The sequence below is a fragment of the Symphalangus syndactylus genome, chromosome X, assembly GCF_028878055.3.
Source record: "Symphalangus syndactylus isolate Jambi chromosome X, NHGRI_mSymSyn1-v2.1_pri, whole genome shotgun sequence".
Taxonomy (NCBI): Eukaryota; Metazoa; Chordata; class Mammalia; order Primates; family Hylobatidae; genus Symphalangus; species Symphalangus syndactylus.
Genome location: NC_072447.2, coordinates 142,691,910 through 142,708,998, shown reverse-complemented (window position 1 = coordinate 142,708,998; position 17,089 = coordinate 142,691,910). Strand labels below are relative to the sequence as shown.

The 17,089-nt window shown below is 37.2% G+C and overlaps 1 protein-coding gene across 8 annotated transcripts in view; it reads left to right on the top strand.

Moving 5' to 3' along the window:
- Positions 1 to 17,089, top strand: part of ATP11C (ATPase phospholipid transporting 11C) — a 205,475-nt gene that overhangs the window by 162,984 nt on the left and 25,402 nt on the right. For all 8 annotated transcript variants that reach the window (XM_055267366.2, XM_063634309.1, XM_063634308.1 and 5 more), the window contains 4 exons: positions 2,086 to 2,260; positions 7,144 to 7,246; positions 8,459 to 8,604; positions 12,696 to 12,755. In XM_055267366.2, coding sequence (XP_055123341.1) covers positions 2,086 to 2,260; positions 7,144 to 7,246; positions 8,459 to 8,604; positions 12,696 to 12,755 — 484 coding nt within the window. The remainder of the gene's footprint in view (positions 1 to 2,085; positions 2,261 to 7,143; positions 7,247 to 8,458; positions 8,605 to 12,695; positions 12,756 to 17,089) is intronic.

Here is a 17,089-nt window from a genome sequence, read left to right as displayed (position 1 = left end):
ACCAAAGGCCTTAAGTGACCTTTTCAACGTGCTTTTGCGGTGCACCCCAACATACGTTCTATTACATCACCTCTTTACTCCCTGTTTTTCAAGTCCTACTTTAGATATTGCACTTCACAAAGAATCCACTATTCTTTCCTGTATGGATATGTCTCAATAACTGGGCATTAACCATTGATTATCTTCTTTGGTTAGGTAGTTCTCTCACGTATGCTTCTATCAATCTAAGGAGATTTTCTATTCTCCATAAAAAGATTAGTCCATAATTCTTTGTATTTCTCTATATAGTGTGCTTATAGCTGGTGTTTACAAGTTATTTCTTCATTGGTTATTGAGTTGCTGTTTTCAGCCCCGTAAGTAAGCTATTAGTATATGAGTAGAGGAGCAAAGAAAGAGAACACATCATTGATGTCTCTTTATTTAGTGAATAAAATTATACAGTAAAATATTTGTAAGTATAAAATGTTATGGTATTAGCAGTATACACTGAAGAAATATGGAATAAAGGAATGATGAGGTATATTAGGCCCTCACTACTCAAAGCTTCATCTATAGAATAGCAGCTCCGTTGTCACTGGGCAGCTTGTTAGAAATGCAAAATCTCACATCACACCCCAGACCTAACGAATCCGAATTTGCAGTTTAATAAGATTCCTAGTGATTCCTTTGCACATTAAACTTTTTGAGTAGCATTAAATTAGATAACTGAATCTCTGAGATCCTGCTTTGTCTAATGCTTCCGCTGCAGTCGTTGTCAAATGGCACCCAAGATTCCCCGGAGCAAAACTTGAATAACCACTTGTTTGTTTCCTAATTGAAAAGTAAAAGTTAATTGGCAGAATTTTCTCAGTTGTAAGTTTTACACTATATTTTTCTTAAATACTTGGCACCTGTTACACATTTGTCTTTCCTGACACCTAACGCCTCTTAGTCCTGGCTACACATGAGAACCACCTAGGAAGCTTTTAAAATATACCTGTATATAACCAAGCCCTGGCCAAGGTACTCTGATTTAATTGGTCTGGGGATAGGCCCCAGGCATGGGCAATTTTTAAAGCCACCCAGATGATTTGAATGGGATGACTAGAGAACCACTAAGCTAGTATGTAAAATGATACATTTAAAGAATATATATATATATATATATATATATATATATATATATATGAGTAAAATTTTTGTTAGGCCAGGGGAATTCAGAGAGAATGCCAGATGAGGAAATGATGTGACGAAAGTTTTGAAAGTTGCCCTGAGCATGACATATATATATGTTTGCCCCAAAGCCATTTGTCTTTTCCCTGCATTGCTAGGGAGTTTCAGACTAATTGATGATTTGTCTTCATAGCAGAGTTTGACTACTTGATTTGAATTCCAAATACTCACCATACGTTTCTTATACAGAGGCAGGCTGCTTAACCTCTTATTTTATTTTCTAAACATCAAAAAAAAAAAGTTTATATTAGTCAAAGTTCAACCAGAAAAATAGAACCAGTAAAAGAATATATTGAGAGATTTATTGTTAGGACTTGGCTTGGGCAACTGTATTATCTAGCTGGGCAGGTCTAGATTTGTGGGATAGGCTCTTAGGAAGGGCTGGGACTCTCAGGCATGAGCTAAGGCTACTGCCTTAGGAAGTCTCAGGAAGTAGCTAAGGCTACTGCATCAGGAAGTCTCAGCTCTCCTCTTAAAACCTTTCAAGTGACTGAATCAGGCCCACTCTAGTTATCTAGGATGATCTCTCTTACTTGAAATCAACTGCTTGTGGACTTTTATCACATCCACAAAGTACCTTTACAGCAACACTTAGACAATTGTTTGATTAAATAACTGGGAAATCTGGCCTCACCAAGTTGACCTTTTAGAACTTGTAGTCATCTATATGTGCAACTTGGGTCTCAAAGATACGATTGCAAATCACTGTTGTGGCATTATTAGAGGCAGTTGCTTCTTTAGAGTGAACAGGTTGAGGAACCAAATTGATGACTCCCCTTATCTGGGACCACCCCCTTTGTTGTTAAAAAAAAATCTGGATCCTAAATAGAAACCTATAATAAATCCAAACATAGCATTGTTTTTCTTTTTCAGAGCATGGACAGAACATCAGGAATATGGATTAATCATAGATGGCTCCACATTGTCACTCATACTAAATTCTAGTCAAGACTCTAGTTCAAACAATTACAAAAGCATTTTCCTACAAATATGTATGAAGTGTACTGCAGTGCTCTGCTGTCGGATGGCACCGTTACAGAAAGCCCAGGTAACTGTGAACATTAGTTAACGTTCCATTCTGGATACTTCTATACATATATGTGCAAATGTTTATTTTTTAAAAAATTATTTCTTCTTCAAAGGGCCATTATTACTATCTAATTTCTTCCTCCAAGGCTTCTTTCTTTTTGTAATCAGACTCAGAAGTCTTTCCCCATTTTGAATTAAACTTACGCTGCACCTTGTTGTCCCCTCAATCTGGCTGTCCCAGTTCCTCACCCTCCAGACTTTTTTCTGTGATGAGTGCTTTGTGCCTGCTGCCACTGCTCCTAGATCCCTTACGACATTAGCTCTGTGTGTTCTTTCTGCTCTTCTTACTCCCTTGGCTTGCCTGCAGGTAGACCTGGCCCATCCCTTGTGTAGTCTTCCATTCTCTTTCTCATTTTTCCTTTGCTCCTGACACCATCAATTATATCCTCCTTAAAATTATGCTTTCATGGTCTCTGTGATGGTCCATGGTCCTGACATTTTATTGGTCAACGTAGTGACTTTTTATTTTGTGCCATCCTCTATTTTCTCCCTAATTATCTGTTTTTTCTAGGGCAAAGTTTTCTCTCCACTTTTAGCTTTATGGTCTCTCTGGATAAGCAAGTCTGTTTCTCTGACTCCCATTGATAAATGTGTGCCCCTGACTTTTTCTTGACATTAAGTCTTCTATTTCTACCTGTCTGCTGGACAGCTATATATGGATTCCCTACTGTCACAAAACTTCTAGTGTCCAACACAGATCTTAAAATTTTCTTCCTCAGACCAGTTTGGTTTTTCTTTTATATTGTTCTTGTTACCGGTGCCATTTTTCTCTTGCTCCCTATGTTTCAAAACTACCTTTGATCCTTCTCCTCTCCCTCTATTTATAGTCACCATGTCCTGTTGGTCCTACCTTTTGTCATAGCTCTCATTTTGATGCCATCTTTCAAAACCTTTTACTGCCCAACTAGTCCAAGCCTTTATGACTTTACACATAGACTATTTGATTTAGTCTCCTCACTGGTCTCTTTGCTTACACCCATCCATTTTTAATCTCTCCACACTCCCAAATTAATCTTGTTAAAACACAACTCCTCCTATCATATATTCTTTTTTGGACACTTTCAGTAGTTTCATAGTCCCTTAGGATGAAGGGCAGTTGACTGAATGTGGCACCTGGAGCTCCCCACTGTTGTCCCTTAACATGTCTCTACATATTTTGTACCTTGTGTCCACTGTCACTCCTTTCTCTGGTGTACATTCTCCACTCCTGTTGGTTGTTCTTCCGTGGTCTTCCATATGTCATGCTCAGGGCAACTTTCAAAACCTTTGTCACATCATTTCCTCATCTGGCATTCTCTCTGAATTCCCCTGGCCTAACAAAAATTTTACTCATAATGAAACCTAGATGAAGGGCCACCTCCTACATGCTTTCTTTTTCAGCTCCTCCAGTCCAAATTGCCTCACCTTGCTTTTTTGTATTCACTAGGTACAAGGAAACTTAACAGTCTCCATTACCTACTTTTTCATTTCCATATATGCTATAGGATATTCTTTCATATGTGTTAGTCTTGCTTCATCAGATTCTTTAACCACTTGCTCTAAACAAGGGGATGGCTGTGTCTGTGGCTTTTCTTTTACATACTGTGAACGCGTGTGCATGTGCACGCACACACACACACACACACACAAAGCACACAGTGCCCATCATATTTGAGGCATTTCTTCTGTCTGCCTTCTAGCTCTCAGCCCCCACTGCAATCAGAGGCTCTTCTTTCTTTTCTTCAATCTTGAAAACCTCTCTTGGCCCCAGGTTGGGAATCAGATCCAACCAGAATACACTATTCAAAAGTATCTGTCCCCTTAGTCAGAGCCTTTCCTGCAAAAGCGATCTCTTTTTTTCCCTTCCATTCAGTGTATGCTGCTCAAATTGCTCACCTGGGTTCTGACTGCTTCACTGCCAGGCAGGTATATGAATTCCTGACCCCATGCTGCTGCTTCCACCTTAATTATGCCACCACTTGTGGTTTAGTCCTCATTCTATTTTATTTCTGTCACTATAGTTATTTTTTGCAGGATATTACATACTTAGCTGTCATGTTTATGTATGTGATATTCAAGTCACTATCTCCAATCCAAATATTTGGTGATCTACTTTACTTTTTCAGCTGTTTCCCAAACACATATTCTTGGATGTGGCATTATCACCCCAAATCTGACTTCTCTAGAGTCCAACCATCATTTTCCTTGGCATCTTCTTTTTCTATGACTGACTTCAGTGTACTTCCAGATTTCTAGATTCAAAACCTTGAAACCTGTGTTGCCTTCCCGCCTACCACATACATTACTCTTTCATTGTAGTCTTAGTCACTAAATTTTGTCCGTTTCTTATTACATTGTCTTTTCCATCTATTCCTTTCTTTTCATTACCTTTCAGGGCTAGGCCTTTCAATAGCTCATTGAACTCCTGGAACTAGCCACCTAACTTATCTCTGCCCACAATCTTGCTCTCCTCCGGTTCTTCCTACACCCTGCTGTTGAACTAGCTCCAGATACTTTCTGTCCATGTCCCCTATGTGAAAATTGCAATTGATCTGGGCAAGCCAGATCCATTCTGTCAGCATTTGCTGTATTTATCTGGCTATGTGCTCTTGGATATGCTAGTCCCTTTCTCTGGAATACTCCTTTCTTTCTTTCTCATCTATGTAAGTCTTACTAACATTTCATGATTTAGATCAAATCACTCTTCTGTAAAATTTCTGATCACTCTGGCATGTATGGTATCTTCTCCCTTCTCTGACATCCTAGGCCTTCTTATGTGGATGACAATATCATGCATTCCTGCACAGATGCTACATTTTGTTACCTTGTATTGTTAATCTGCTTATCTAATATTCTTGTACTCATGACCTAACTCTACTACTTCATTTATATGCTTTTTAAGGTGTGTGATGAAACCTCATATCTGTTTTGGCTCTTAGCACATTCCTGTATACAATATAAAGCAAGCTATTATAGTTGATGAATAGATAGTATTTTGGTAAAATTATTTTTTTTCATGAAGCTATCCTAGAGATTGAAGAGGTTTTAATCCAGTTGATCTAGGGCTGAGTGAAGAAGTCCATGTTTACGAATCTAAATCCCTTCATGATTTTATGGTCTATGATTGTATATCCCTTTATCTTTCTACAGTGGAGGGTTTTACTCTCTTTAGTCTTATGTTTTCATGCAGAAGCTGTCATCCTTGATAATTTTATTGCCTTCCCTAAACCTTGGGTGCGTATTTTTTCCTTGAGGTGCAAATCATTACTGCACACAGTATAACAGGTGCACTTAGTTAATCATTATTGTAGCCTATTAAAAACACATTTAGTTTGGGTTCTTTAATTTTGTCTTTTATTCTTTCACTTACAGGTTATTTCTGACAGTCTTCTGTAAAGTTTTTAAGAAGAACCAAGTTGAGGGGAGGGATTGGGGGAAGCTGTCATTTCGTAGTCACATCATTTTTGTGTTAAGTGGAATTGGATGTGGGGTTTTTTGTACTGTTTAATACAACTAAAACCTGATTGAATTCTATTTAAAGAAATAACTGCAGGGTGCCTTAGCCTCATGAATTATTTTTCATCACTTCAGTTATGTTGAAAATGGATTTTATTTATGTTAACTGGTCAGAACAATTTTGAGGACAGTATTTTTGCAAAGCATTATTTAGCTACTAAATTATTTAAGTTTTTTTAAGCCGCTAGATTCCAAGGGGTTTTGTGGCTTGCCACATCAGTGATTATCTAAAACATAGGGTAGGAGGGCAGCTGATCACCCAATTCACTTCCCACAAGTAACTCTGCCAGGAGGTTTTTGGAGAACCCCAAGGCAGAAGTATTTTAATACCAAGGATGAACATTTTATTCAGTACCTATTATGAACATGGCACTGAACTACACAGTGTCATTTATACATCTTGAAGAAACACTCAGGGAATAGTCACAGGCTTTGTACACATATCTGGGACATCTTTCTGCAAATGTCAACCCCTTTAGTGTACCTCTTTTAAAATACAGCTACTCATAGGAGAGGTCAGACCATATTGAGCAGTGAGAGATTTATTAAAGTTTAGTTGGCAGCCAGATTAGGTGCAAGAATTTAACATTAGGTAAGTTGGAATAAGGGTTGATGTGCTCCTAGGGAAGGTGAGAGTGTCAGCAGGGAGGAGAGAGTAGAAAGTAACCAAAAACATTGTTCTCTGACTTCCTACTTGGTTCTGGTGGCCCTATGTATGTTACCCCAAATCAGCTTTCTGGCTTCTACTGTCACACATTCAACATCTGATCTGAAAGAACACATGATGCAATGCAAAAAGAAGGAAATGTATTGACCTCTAATATGCATGAGAGGCAAAGTTTTTGATAGTTCATATATGCACAGAACTAGGACAAGTGGGTGCTGGTGTTACATTTTGAATGGTTGTGTTCTTCTGCATCTGTGAATTTGACACTATTGTACGTATTACAGTTGGCCCTCCGTATCCATGGGTCCTGCATCCACAGATCCAAACAACTGTGGATTGAAAATATTAGAATAAAACTAAAACAACAAACAGTATAACAATAAAAATAATACAGATTTTAAAACAATACAGTATGGCAGCTATTTACATAGCATTTACATTGTAGTTAAGTATTAAAAGTAACCAGAGATGATTTAAAGTATGCAGGAGGATTTTGGTATCTACGAGGGTCCTGGAGCCAGTCCTCCAAGGATACTGAGGGATGACTGTATATGTACAAACTACCTTTCTGTTTGCAAGGCCGCTATTTACAAGTGTGAATGATGCATAAACCCCTAAAGTAGTCCAATCTTCCATTCTTCTTTGACCTTTTTTACACCTCTTTTGTATTTAATATTTAGATTGTCAGAATGGTGAAGAATTTAAAAGGCAGCCCAATAACTCTGTCGATAGGTGATGGTGCCAATGATGTTAGTATGATCTTGGAATCCCATGTGGGAATAGGTAAGATACATCTAATGAGATGGCAGCTGTGAAAAGTATCAGTATTGCTTTTAGGTAGTGTGGTCTTACATTCTAGAGTGACTGTTTTGGTTACTCATCTTGAATTTGAATTTTGGAATGATAATTGTTAATTAAATGAAGGCCTCATCTGATCATGCAACGTGTCCATCCCAAGGTCCTACCCCGTGGTAGAAATGTAGCAGTGTAACAAAGTTAAGGGGTATTTTTCAATTAGCCAAGTAGAGTGAATTTCCCAAAGCTACTGGCAGCACAGTTGATTGTTTAGCTCTTACTTTGACAGCATGCATGAAATTTTTATTGATTTTTCTGCCCCTGGCCAGACCGCCTGCTTATGTTGCTGTACTATATCTTTTGAGATCTCAACTGTTTGGGGCTAAGAAATGATAATTGGTTGGCTGTTTTTCAACCTGGCAGTATTAATGGGTGGTTTGGGCTGTAGTGTTGAATTTATATATTGACATGCAACAACAGCTTTTCCACCACCTGTACCATTTTTTTCCCTTCTCTGGTTGCTATTAGGCAACACAACTAACTCCCCAGCAAGTTAGTTAGCTAGTTTGTTTGTTTTGGCAAGGTGGTGGGGCCAGATATGGAATTCATATCTTGGGAATTATTGTACTGCAGTTTAGGTTCCCAAATTGTTCTTTTCATTTGGAAGTATTCCTATTTCTTGTGCAACTTTACGTACTACTCATTGGTTATCCAAGTGTCAAATGGCCTAAAGCTGCTTGAGCTCATAGAACCCTTGCGCTGCTAGTCAGGGTTTCATTCATGAAAGAATTTCACCGTCTTCTCATTGAGCTCCTAGACCACAAACCCCAGGTTTCTGAGTTCCCTTAATATATAGCACCTAGTCTAGCATCATACACAATTAAGCACTTACTGAGTGACTTAATTATTTTTAAGTTGAATTTTTTTCCTTCAGATAATTTTTGCCTTGTAATGATTGAAATAATGATTCTATTTAATTGTTGTATACTGTATTACAAATAGGGAGTTACCAGTTAAACTTAGTTAAATTATTTGGTAAGTCTCAGTGTCACTGTTAAAGAAAGCTCTTTTGGTTTTTTAAAAAGGAAAACTAAATGATGGAATTGAACTATAACATTTAACCAAGTTGAAACTATGAAGATAAATCAGGGAGTCATTTATTCTAGAAAATGCTCACCGTATAGAGATACTCTCTTTTAGGTATTAAAGGCAAAGAAGGTCGCCAAGCAGCTAGGAATAGCGATTATTCTGTTCCAAAGTTTAAACACTTAAAGAAACTGCTATTGGCTCATGGACATCTATATTATGTGAGAATAGCACACCTTGTACAGTACTTCTTCTATAAGGTATGTGATAAACTATATGTAATTTAATTTCTTTTTAATCCAGCCTTGGCTCAGCTTGGTCATGGTTTTGTTCTTCCTTTTTTTTTTTTTATGCTGCTTTTGATATCTCATACTGAAATTTGCAGTCTTAACAAAGCAGAGGTGGTCTATTGGATGAATCAGAAACCAGAAATGCCTTTTGATGCAAAATATTTGATAGGAATTTTTAAGCCCTCTTTATTGAAATATACATTAAATACAATAAAGTGTATTCATCAAAAATGTACAGTTCCATGAGTTTTGCTGAATGTATATACATCCTTGTAACCATCACACCAATCAAAAAATAGAACATTTTGGCTTGGTAGTGGCTCATTCCTTAATCCTAGTGCTTTGGGAGGCCAAGGTGGGAGGATCACTTGAGGTCAGGATTTCGAGACCAGCCTGGGCAATAATATGAGACCTTGTCTCTACAAAAATAAAAATTTTCTAAAGTGAAATTTTTGCAGTCATTTATAATTGTCTATAAGCATGTTAACCAAGAGAACCAGTGGTAACATTTTGATATGTGACCTTGCTGGTCTTTTGTCTATACAAATCAACATATGTACTTTTTTTTATACTTTTATACACTATACACTACATAGAGGTTTTTAGAATTTTTTTTGAGATATAATTTAACAAAATTCACCTTTTTTAAAAGAAAAATTTTCTTAAAGACAGAGTCTCATTCTGTTGCCCATGCTGGAGTGCAGTGGCGCGATCCGGCTCACTGTAGCCTCTGCCTCCTGGGTTCAAATGATGCTCATGCCTCAGCTTCCCGAGTAGCACATGCCACCACACCTGGCTGATTTTTGTGTTTTTAATAGAGACAGGGTTTCACCATGTTGGCCAGGCCGGCCTCGAACTCCTGACCTCAAGTGATCTGCCCCCCCTCAGCCTCTCAAAGTGCTGGGATTACAAGCTTGAGCCACCATGCTTGGCCTAAAATTCACCATTTTAAAGTGTATAATTCAGTGACTTACAGTGTGTTCACTATGATGTGCAACCATCATCATTGTCTAATTCTAAAACTTTTCTATCATTTCCAAAAGAAACCTTGTACCTATTGGTGTAATACATATTGCTTTGCACTTTGCCTTTTTCACTTAATTTATATTGTGAACATTTTTCTCACCCAATTTAATATTCTTCCAAAACATGATAATTGTGCAACATTGCAAATCCCCAATATTGGACACTGAAGTAGTTTCCTCAACAATACCTTGGTTTCCTTTTTATCACCAAGCATTAGCGTATACATTAGACTGAGTCTGCATACTTGTTATTGTCTACCAGGGAATAGAATTTACCAAGTTTCTTATTTAGATTCTAGTTTGTAGGTAGAGTATTTAGTGCATCTTCCAACTACTCGAATCATATAGTATTTAGTATGTAATTCAAGTAGTTATGATATTTGAATTTCATACCCTATATTTTATAAGAGTTAAAGCTCAGCACCTGATTTTGTGTGTCAGTTGTCTATAGTCAACCTTAGGTCTTTCTTACTAACTTTATATTTAAAGAAAATATACATTTATAAAACTATGAACCCAGTTTCACAAATTTTCTAAGACCCTGGTAGCCAGTATCTGCTGGTAGCCAGGCCAAACACTGTGGAGGAGGAAAATGATGATAATGATGATGGTAACCCAATATGTGTAAGGTATTTTGCGAGTTCACAAAATCACTTTTTAAAAAAGGTAATCCTCACAAATATCCTATGAGTCAAGTAGTATTATCTCCATTTAAAATACATGGAACGTAGAGCTCAGAGAGATGGTATAACTTGCCTTTGGCTTTCCATCCAGGAGGTGACGGAGCTAGATGTTCCACCATAGATTCATTTACTCCAAATCCAGGACTTTTTATGTGTCACAGTTAGGGTCTTTTGGGCCTTGCACCCAGTAACAGCAGCCCATGGAAATAAAGGGTTATTCTCTCTTGACCTTCACCTAGTAGGAGATCCCTTGAAGATTTGTCATACAGATCTGCCTAGTAATCTGAACCTATTTCAGAGGCTTATTTTGCCTCTTTTAAGTTTTGGCCTGCAATTTAAGCAACTGCCACCAGATGGAAGGAATGCTCTGTTAAGGAGAACAAAACAAGCATTAAAATGGCAAATGTTGACCAGTGGTTATTTATGTAGATGATATCCTCTGTCTTTGTTAGTATCTCTAGGCCCATTATCATCTTGGTTACTGACTCAGCAGTATTTCTTTTTTATTACTATCTTTTGTGCCAAGAAGATTTCTAAAATTTTCAACTATTTGGCTGAGCTAAAAAGTCTTTCCATCTTCTCGCCATTGCATCTTCAAATTGTTATTGCCCACTTCTGGAGTACTTCAGTGACAGGTCTTCCTGCCTTCTGTTTCTCCATTTAATCCTCCTTACATAATTCAACTAGATTAGTGTTTAAAGAAGGCTACTTTTCAGCTTGTCCCTTAGAACCTTTACTCTCCACCGTCTCAGCTTTAGTGTGGCTTTTAATGCACCCCACAGTGTGACCCTGTCTTACCATATAAGTTTAAAATAATATACATTCTTGCCTTGGTTCCTGCCATCAACATGTCCTATTCATCTTTATTCATAGTTCGAGTTCTAAGTTCTTTATTCAATCAGTGAACAAATGTATTTTAAATGTGTTACCATGTGCCAAGGCCTGTTTTAGGCGCTCGAGGATACACTATGGAATAAGACAGGCAGTGTCCCTTTTCTCATGAGACTTACATTCTGGTGGGTGAGGTAGATACCCATTCTCCCTTCTCATGAAGCAACCCCATGATCCCCACTGAGCTCTCCCTGCTTCAACCTCAGAACACTTATTTTTTTCATAAACTGTGACTCTAAAAATACTATGGACTATATTTTGCATTGTACCAGAACTGATAAGGTAATAAGTGAGTGTTGCTTTTCCAGGTGATGACCTTGGGAGCTCTGACTCATGCTGCAGGGGCGATTCAAAACATGTTGAGCTCATTTCTTTAGAAACATCCTCCAGAGCCAGCAGTACATTGATCGAAATATCCTCAGCTGTGGTAGATGTTCATCTTTTGAGGTCGCATTTGATTTTTAAAAACAGTCTCAAGTCTCCTAGAGCTGATTCTGGAGGATTAGCTGATAGAAGGGAGGAGACTGGTTTTCTGGCATGACTGGAAAGTGGGCTCTTGAAGGGGCTTCTTGAAGAGAAGTTCAGAGACATCATGACCAAGTAACAGCAAGGAAGCTCACAGCCTGCTTTGAAGGATAGCACTTATTTGAAAATTCTAGTTCTGGTAGTTTTGCTTAAAGACATTAATTTCAGTATTTTATAATCACACTTAGTAGCTTTTATTACCTTATGAATTCCCAGCTTATGTTTCTTTTCTGCTTGTCTTTTTAGTATTTCTCAAATTAAATAATAAGTCCCTTAGGACAGTGGTCCCCAACCTTTTTGGCACCAGGGACCTCAGGCCCTAATGCTCACTTGCTTGCCGCTCACCTCCTGCTGTGCAGCCTCTGGGGAGGGGTGGGGGAGCCCTGACTTAGGAAAAAGAAGTTGACTCTTTTTGTTATCATCTGTGTGCCACCTCTGTGTGTAGTAGATGCTCAGTAATGATATGTTGATTGTTTGATGAGGTAGTAATAAAGGCATTAAAGCGTTAGTTGATAATTTTAGTGTCAACATAATCTATAACAATTTCCCAACTATTTATTGGCATTAATTGACTTTAAATGTATACTTACAGCATTGTCAGTCTACTATATGATTTGCAAATCTAATTGGTGTTAAAGATACAGTATCATTAGGTGTTCATATTGGATGAGCTCATTTATTTCCTGGAAGAAGGACAGCAACAGTCTCATAAAGTAAATAAGATCCTCTTCTGCCTTGATAGGGCAAAAGTTGGCCTTAATATGAATTAATCATTGTTTTAGTTGTTTCCTTATGTCTGTGGAATAGAGGTTTATTGCATTCTGACATTAGAAGGATTTAGGAATAATTATAAACTATTTGGAATATAGTTTCCCATTTTAGTTTAGCAAGTTGATTAAGTGAAAATGTTAATCCTTATCTAATTTTTTTTTTTCAGAACCTTTGTTTCATTTTGCCACAGTTTTTGTACCAGTTCTTCTGTGGATTCTCACAACAGGTTTGTTTCTCAAGTTATTCGTTATAATGTAGTTTACATTTGCTGTTAATAAATTACCCTTATATATTAGATTTCTAGAGATTAGAGATGTATGTACAAAGTAAAATGATCTCTTGGTTTTGACAACAGCAAATGTTTATGTCTTTGCTTTACTAGTTTTCTTATTGTTACCTTCATTTTGAAATGCTTTTGGTACATCCTGTTGGAGTTGTGATAACATTAAAAAGAGTATTTTGAATTTTTTCTTTTTATCAATGTATAAAATGTGTTTCATAATTCTAAATGTTATAGTTTAATATTTCATCAAATGAAATCTCCCAACTTTGCAGACTCTCAGGTTAGTTTTATAGAAAAGCATTAATCTTTAAGCTATCCAAGAACCTGTGATTCCTAGAGAAAGCTTTGGATTACGTAAAGCAGCTATAGATGTTTTGCTTTCTATTGTTTTCTGAACATGTATTACATAAGGAATATGCTATATATTAACTTAATACATAAGTGGTAGGATGGCGAGGCATCTTTGTTTTAAAAACTGAAATGGATTTGGCATTGCTTCTAGTGGGAGGTATAGCGAAATACAGGAGCTATAATACTCAGTGACTCAGAAATTTTATAATTAATCTATGAGAAGTTCAGTGATTTTGCCCAGCTGAGCTACCACATTGCCATAGGTGTTAAGTTTCTAAATTTCAAAGGTAAGCTTTATATATGCTTCTGTGAATACAAAGTACACTTATGAATACACTTATGTATTCTTCTTGGTTCCTCCTGGTAGGAAGTGATTTTTTTCTAATTCTTTGGCAGTATTTGTTTGTTTTTTTTTTACTTTTAGTTTCAGGAGTGCATGTGCAGGTTTATATAGGTAAACTCATGCCACAGGAGTTTGGTGTTCAGTTTATTTTGTCACCCAGGTAAAAAGTATAGTACCTGATAGGTAGCTTTTTGATCCTCTCACTCTCCACCCTGAAGTAGACTCCAGTGTCTGTTGTTCCCTTCTTTGTGTCCATATGTTCTCATTGTTTAGCTCCCACTTAAAAGTTAGAATATGCTGTATTTGGTTTTCTGTTTCTGTATTAGTTTGCTTAGGATGATGGCTTCCAGCTCCATCGATGTTGCTGCAAATGACATGATCTTATTCTTTTTTATGGTTGTGTAGTATTTCGTGGTATATATGTACCACATTTTCTTTATCCAGTCTACCATTGATGGGAATTTAGGTTGATTACATGTCTTTGATATTACGAAGAATGCTGCAGTAAACGTGTATATGTGTCTGTATGGTAGAATAATTTATATTCCTTTGGGTATATACCCAGTAATGGGATTGCTGGGTTGAATGGTAATTCTGTTTTAAGGTCTTTGACGAATCATCACACTGCTCTCCACAATGGCTAAACTAATTTACATTCTCACCAGCATTCTGCAAGTGTTCCCTTTTCCCTGTAACCTTGCCAGCATCTGTTACTTTTTTGACTTTTTAATAATAGCCATTCTGACTGGTGTGAGATGGTATCTCGTTTTTGTTTTGATTTGCATTTCTCTAATGATTAGTGATGTTGAGCGTTTTTTCATATGCTTGTTTGCTGCATGTATGTCTTTTGAAAAGTGTCTGTTCGTGTCCTTTGCCCACTTTTTAATGGGGTGGTTTGATTTTTGCTTATAAATTTATGTAAGCTCCTTATAGATGCTGGATATTAGATATTTGTCACATTCATCATTTGCAAATATTTTCTCCCATTTTGTAGGTTGTCAGTTTACTCTGTTGATAGTCATCTTCTTGTATGCAGAAATTCTTTATTAGGTAACATTTGTCAGTTTTTGTTTTTGTTGCTATTGCTTTCAGCATCTTTGTGATGAAATCTTCGCCAGCTCCTATGTCCAGACTGGTATATCCTAGGTTATCTTCCAGGGTGATTATAGTTTTAGGTTTTACATGTAAGTCTTTAATCCATCTTGAGTTGATTTTTGTGTATGGCCTAAGAAACGGGTCCAGTTTCAATCTTCTGCATGTGGCTAGCAAGTTATCCTAGTGCCATTTATTGAATAGGGATTCTTTTCCCTATTGCTTGTTTCTGTCAGCTATGTTGAAGATCACGTGGTCATAGATGTGTGGCCTTTTTTCCAGGCTCTCTATTCTGTTCCATTGATCTGTTTTTGTACCAGTACCATGCTGTTTTGGTTACTGTAGCCTGTAGTATAGTTTGAAGTCAGGTAATGTAATGCCTCCAGCTTTGTTCCTTTTGCTTAGGATTGCCTTGGCTATTTGGGCTCTTTTGGTGCCATATGAATATTAAAATATTTTTAATTCTGTGAAGAATGTAATTAGTAGTTTGATAGGAATAGCATTGAACTTGTAAATTGCTTTGGGCAGTATGACCATTTTAACAATATTGATTCTTCCTATCCAAGAGCATGGAATGTTTTTCGATTTGTTTGTGTCATCTCTGATTTCTTTGAGCAGTGTTTTGCAATTTTCATTGTAAAGATCTCTCACCTTGCTGGTTAGCTGTATTTCTAGGCATTTCATTATTTTTGTGGCTATTGTGAATGGATTATGTTACTGATTTGGCTCTCAGCTTGGATGTTGTTGGTGTATAGGTTTGCTACTGATTTTTATATATTAATTTCGTATCCTGAAACTTTGCTGAAGTTACCAGGTCAAGGAGCTTTTGGGCCAAGACCATGAGGTTTTCTAGATACAGAATCATATTGTCTGCAAACAGGGATAGTTTGACTTCCTGTCTTCCTATTTGGATGCCTTTTATTTCTTTCTCTTGCCTGATTGCTTTGGCTAGGACTTCCAGTACTATGTTAAATAGGCGTGGTGAGAGAGGGCATCCTTGTCTTCTGGTTTTTGAGGGAATGCTCCCAGCTTTTGATTGTTAAGTGTGATGTTGGCTGTGGGTTTTTCTTAGATGGCTCTTACTATTTTGAAGAATGTTCTTTCAATGCCTAGTTTGTTGAAAGTTTTTAACATGATGGATTTTATTGAAAACCTTTTCTGCATCTATTGAGATGATCATGTGGTTTTTGTTTTTAGTTCTGTTTATGTGATAAATCACATTTATTGATTTGCAGATATTGAACCAACCTTGCATTCTAGTGATAAAGCCTGCTTGATCATGGTGGATTAGCTTTGTGATGTGCTGCTGGATTCAGTTTGCTAGTATTTTGTTGAGTATTTTTGCATCTATCTTCATCAAGGATATTGGCTTGGAGTTTTCTTTTTGTTGTTGTTGTTGTGTCTTTGCCAAGGTTTTCATATCAGAATGATGCTGGCCTCATAGAATGATTTAGGGAGGAGTCCCTCCTCCTCAATTTTTTGGAATAGTTTCAGTAGGAATGCTACAGATCTTCTTTATACATCTGGTAGAATTTGGCTCTGACTCCATCTGGTCCTGAGCTTTTTTTTGATTGGTATACTTTTTATTACCGTTCAGTTTTGGAAGTCATTATTGGTCTTTTCAGGGATTCAGGAAATCTCTGGTTTTCTGACTGGTTCAGTCTTGGGAGGTTGTATATGTCCAGAAATTTAACCGTTTCTTGTAGGTTTTCTAGTTTGTATGCATAGAAATGTTCATAGTAGTCTCTCAGGGTTTTTGTATTTCTGTTGTATCTATAGTATCATCTGCTTTGTCATTTCTGATTGCGTTTATTTGAATTTTCTCTTTTTTTTCTTTATTAGTCCAGCTAGTGGTCTATCTATATTATTAAATTTTTTCAAATAACCATCTCCTGGATTTCTTGGTCTTTTGTATGGTTTTTTGCATCTCAGTTTCCCTCAGTTCAGCTCTGATTTGGGTTATTTCTTGTTTTCTTCTAGTTTTGGGGTTGGTTTGCTCTTGTTTCTGTAGTTCCTCTAGTTGTGATGTTGGGTTGTTAATTTGACCTCTTTCTAACTTCTTTCTTTCGTTTCCTTTTCTTTTTCTTTTCTTTCCTTTCCCTTTCTTTTCTTTCTTTTTCTCTTGCTCTGTCACCCAGGCTGAAATGCAGTGGCGTGATCTCGGCTCACTGCCACCTCCACCTCCTGGGTTCAAGTGATTTTTCCTGCCTCAGCCTCCCGAGTAGCTGAGATTATAGGTGCCTGTAACCACACCTGGCTAATTTTTGTATTTTATTAGAGACAGGGGTCCACCATGTTGGTCAGGCTGGTCTTGAACTCCTGACCTCAAATGATCTGCCTGTGTTGGCTTCCCAAATTGCTGGGATTACAGGCTTGAGCCACTGTGCCCGGCCCTCTTTTTAACTTTTTGATGCGGGTGTTTAGTGCTATAAATTTCCGTCTTAACACTTCCTTAGCTGTGTCCCAGAGATTCTGGTATGTTGTATCTTTG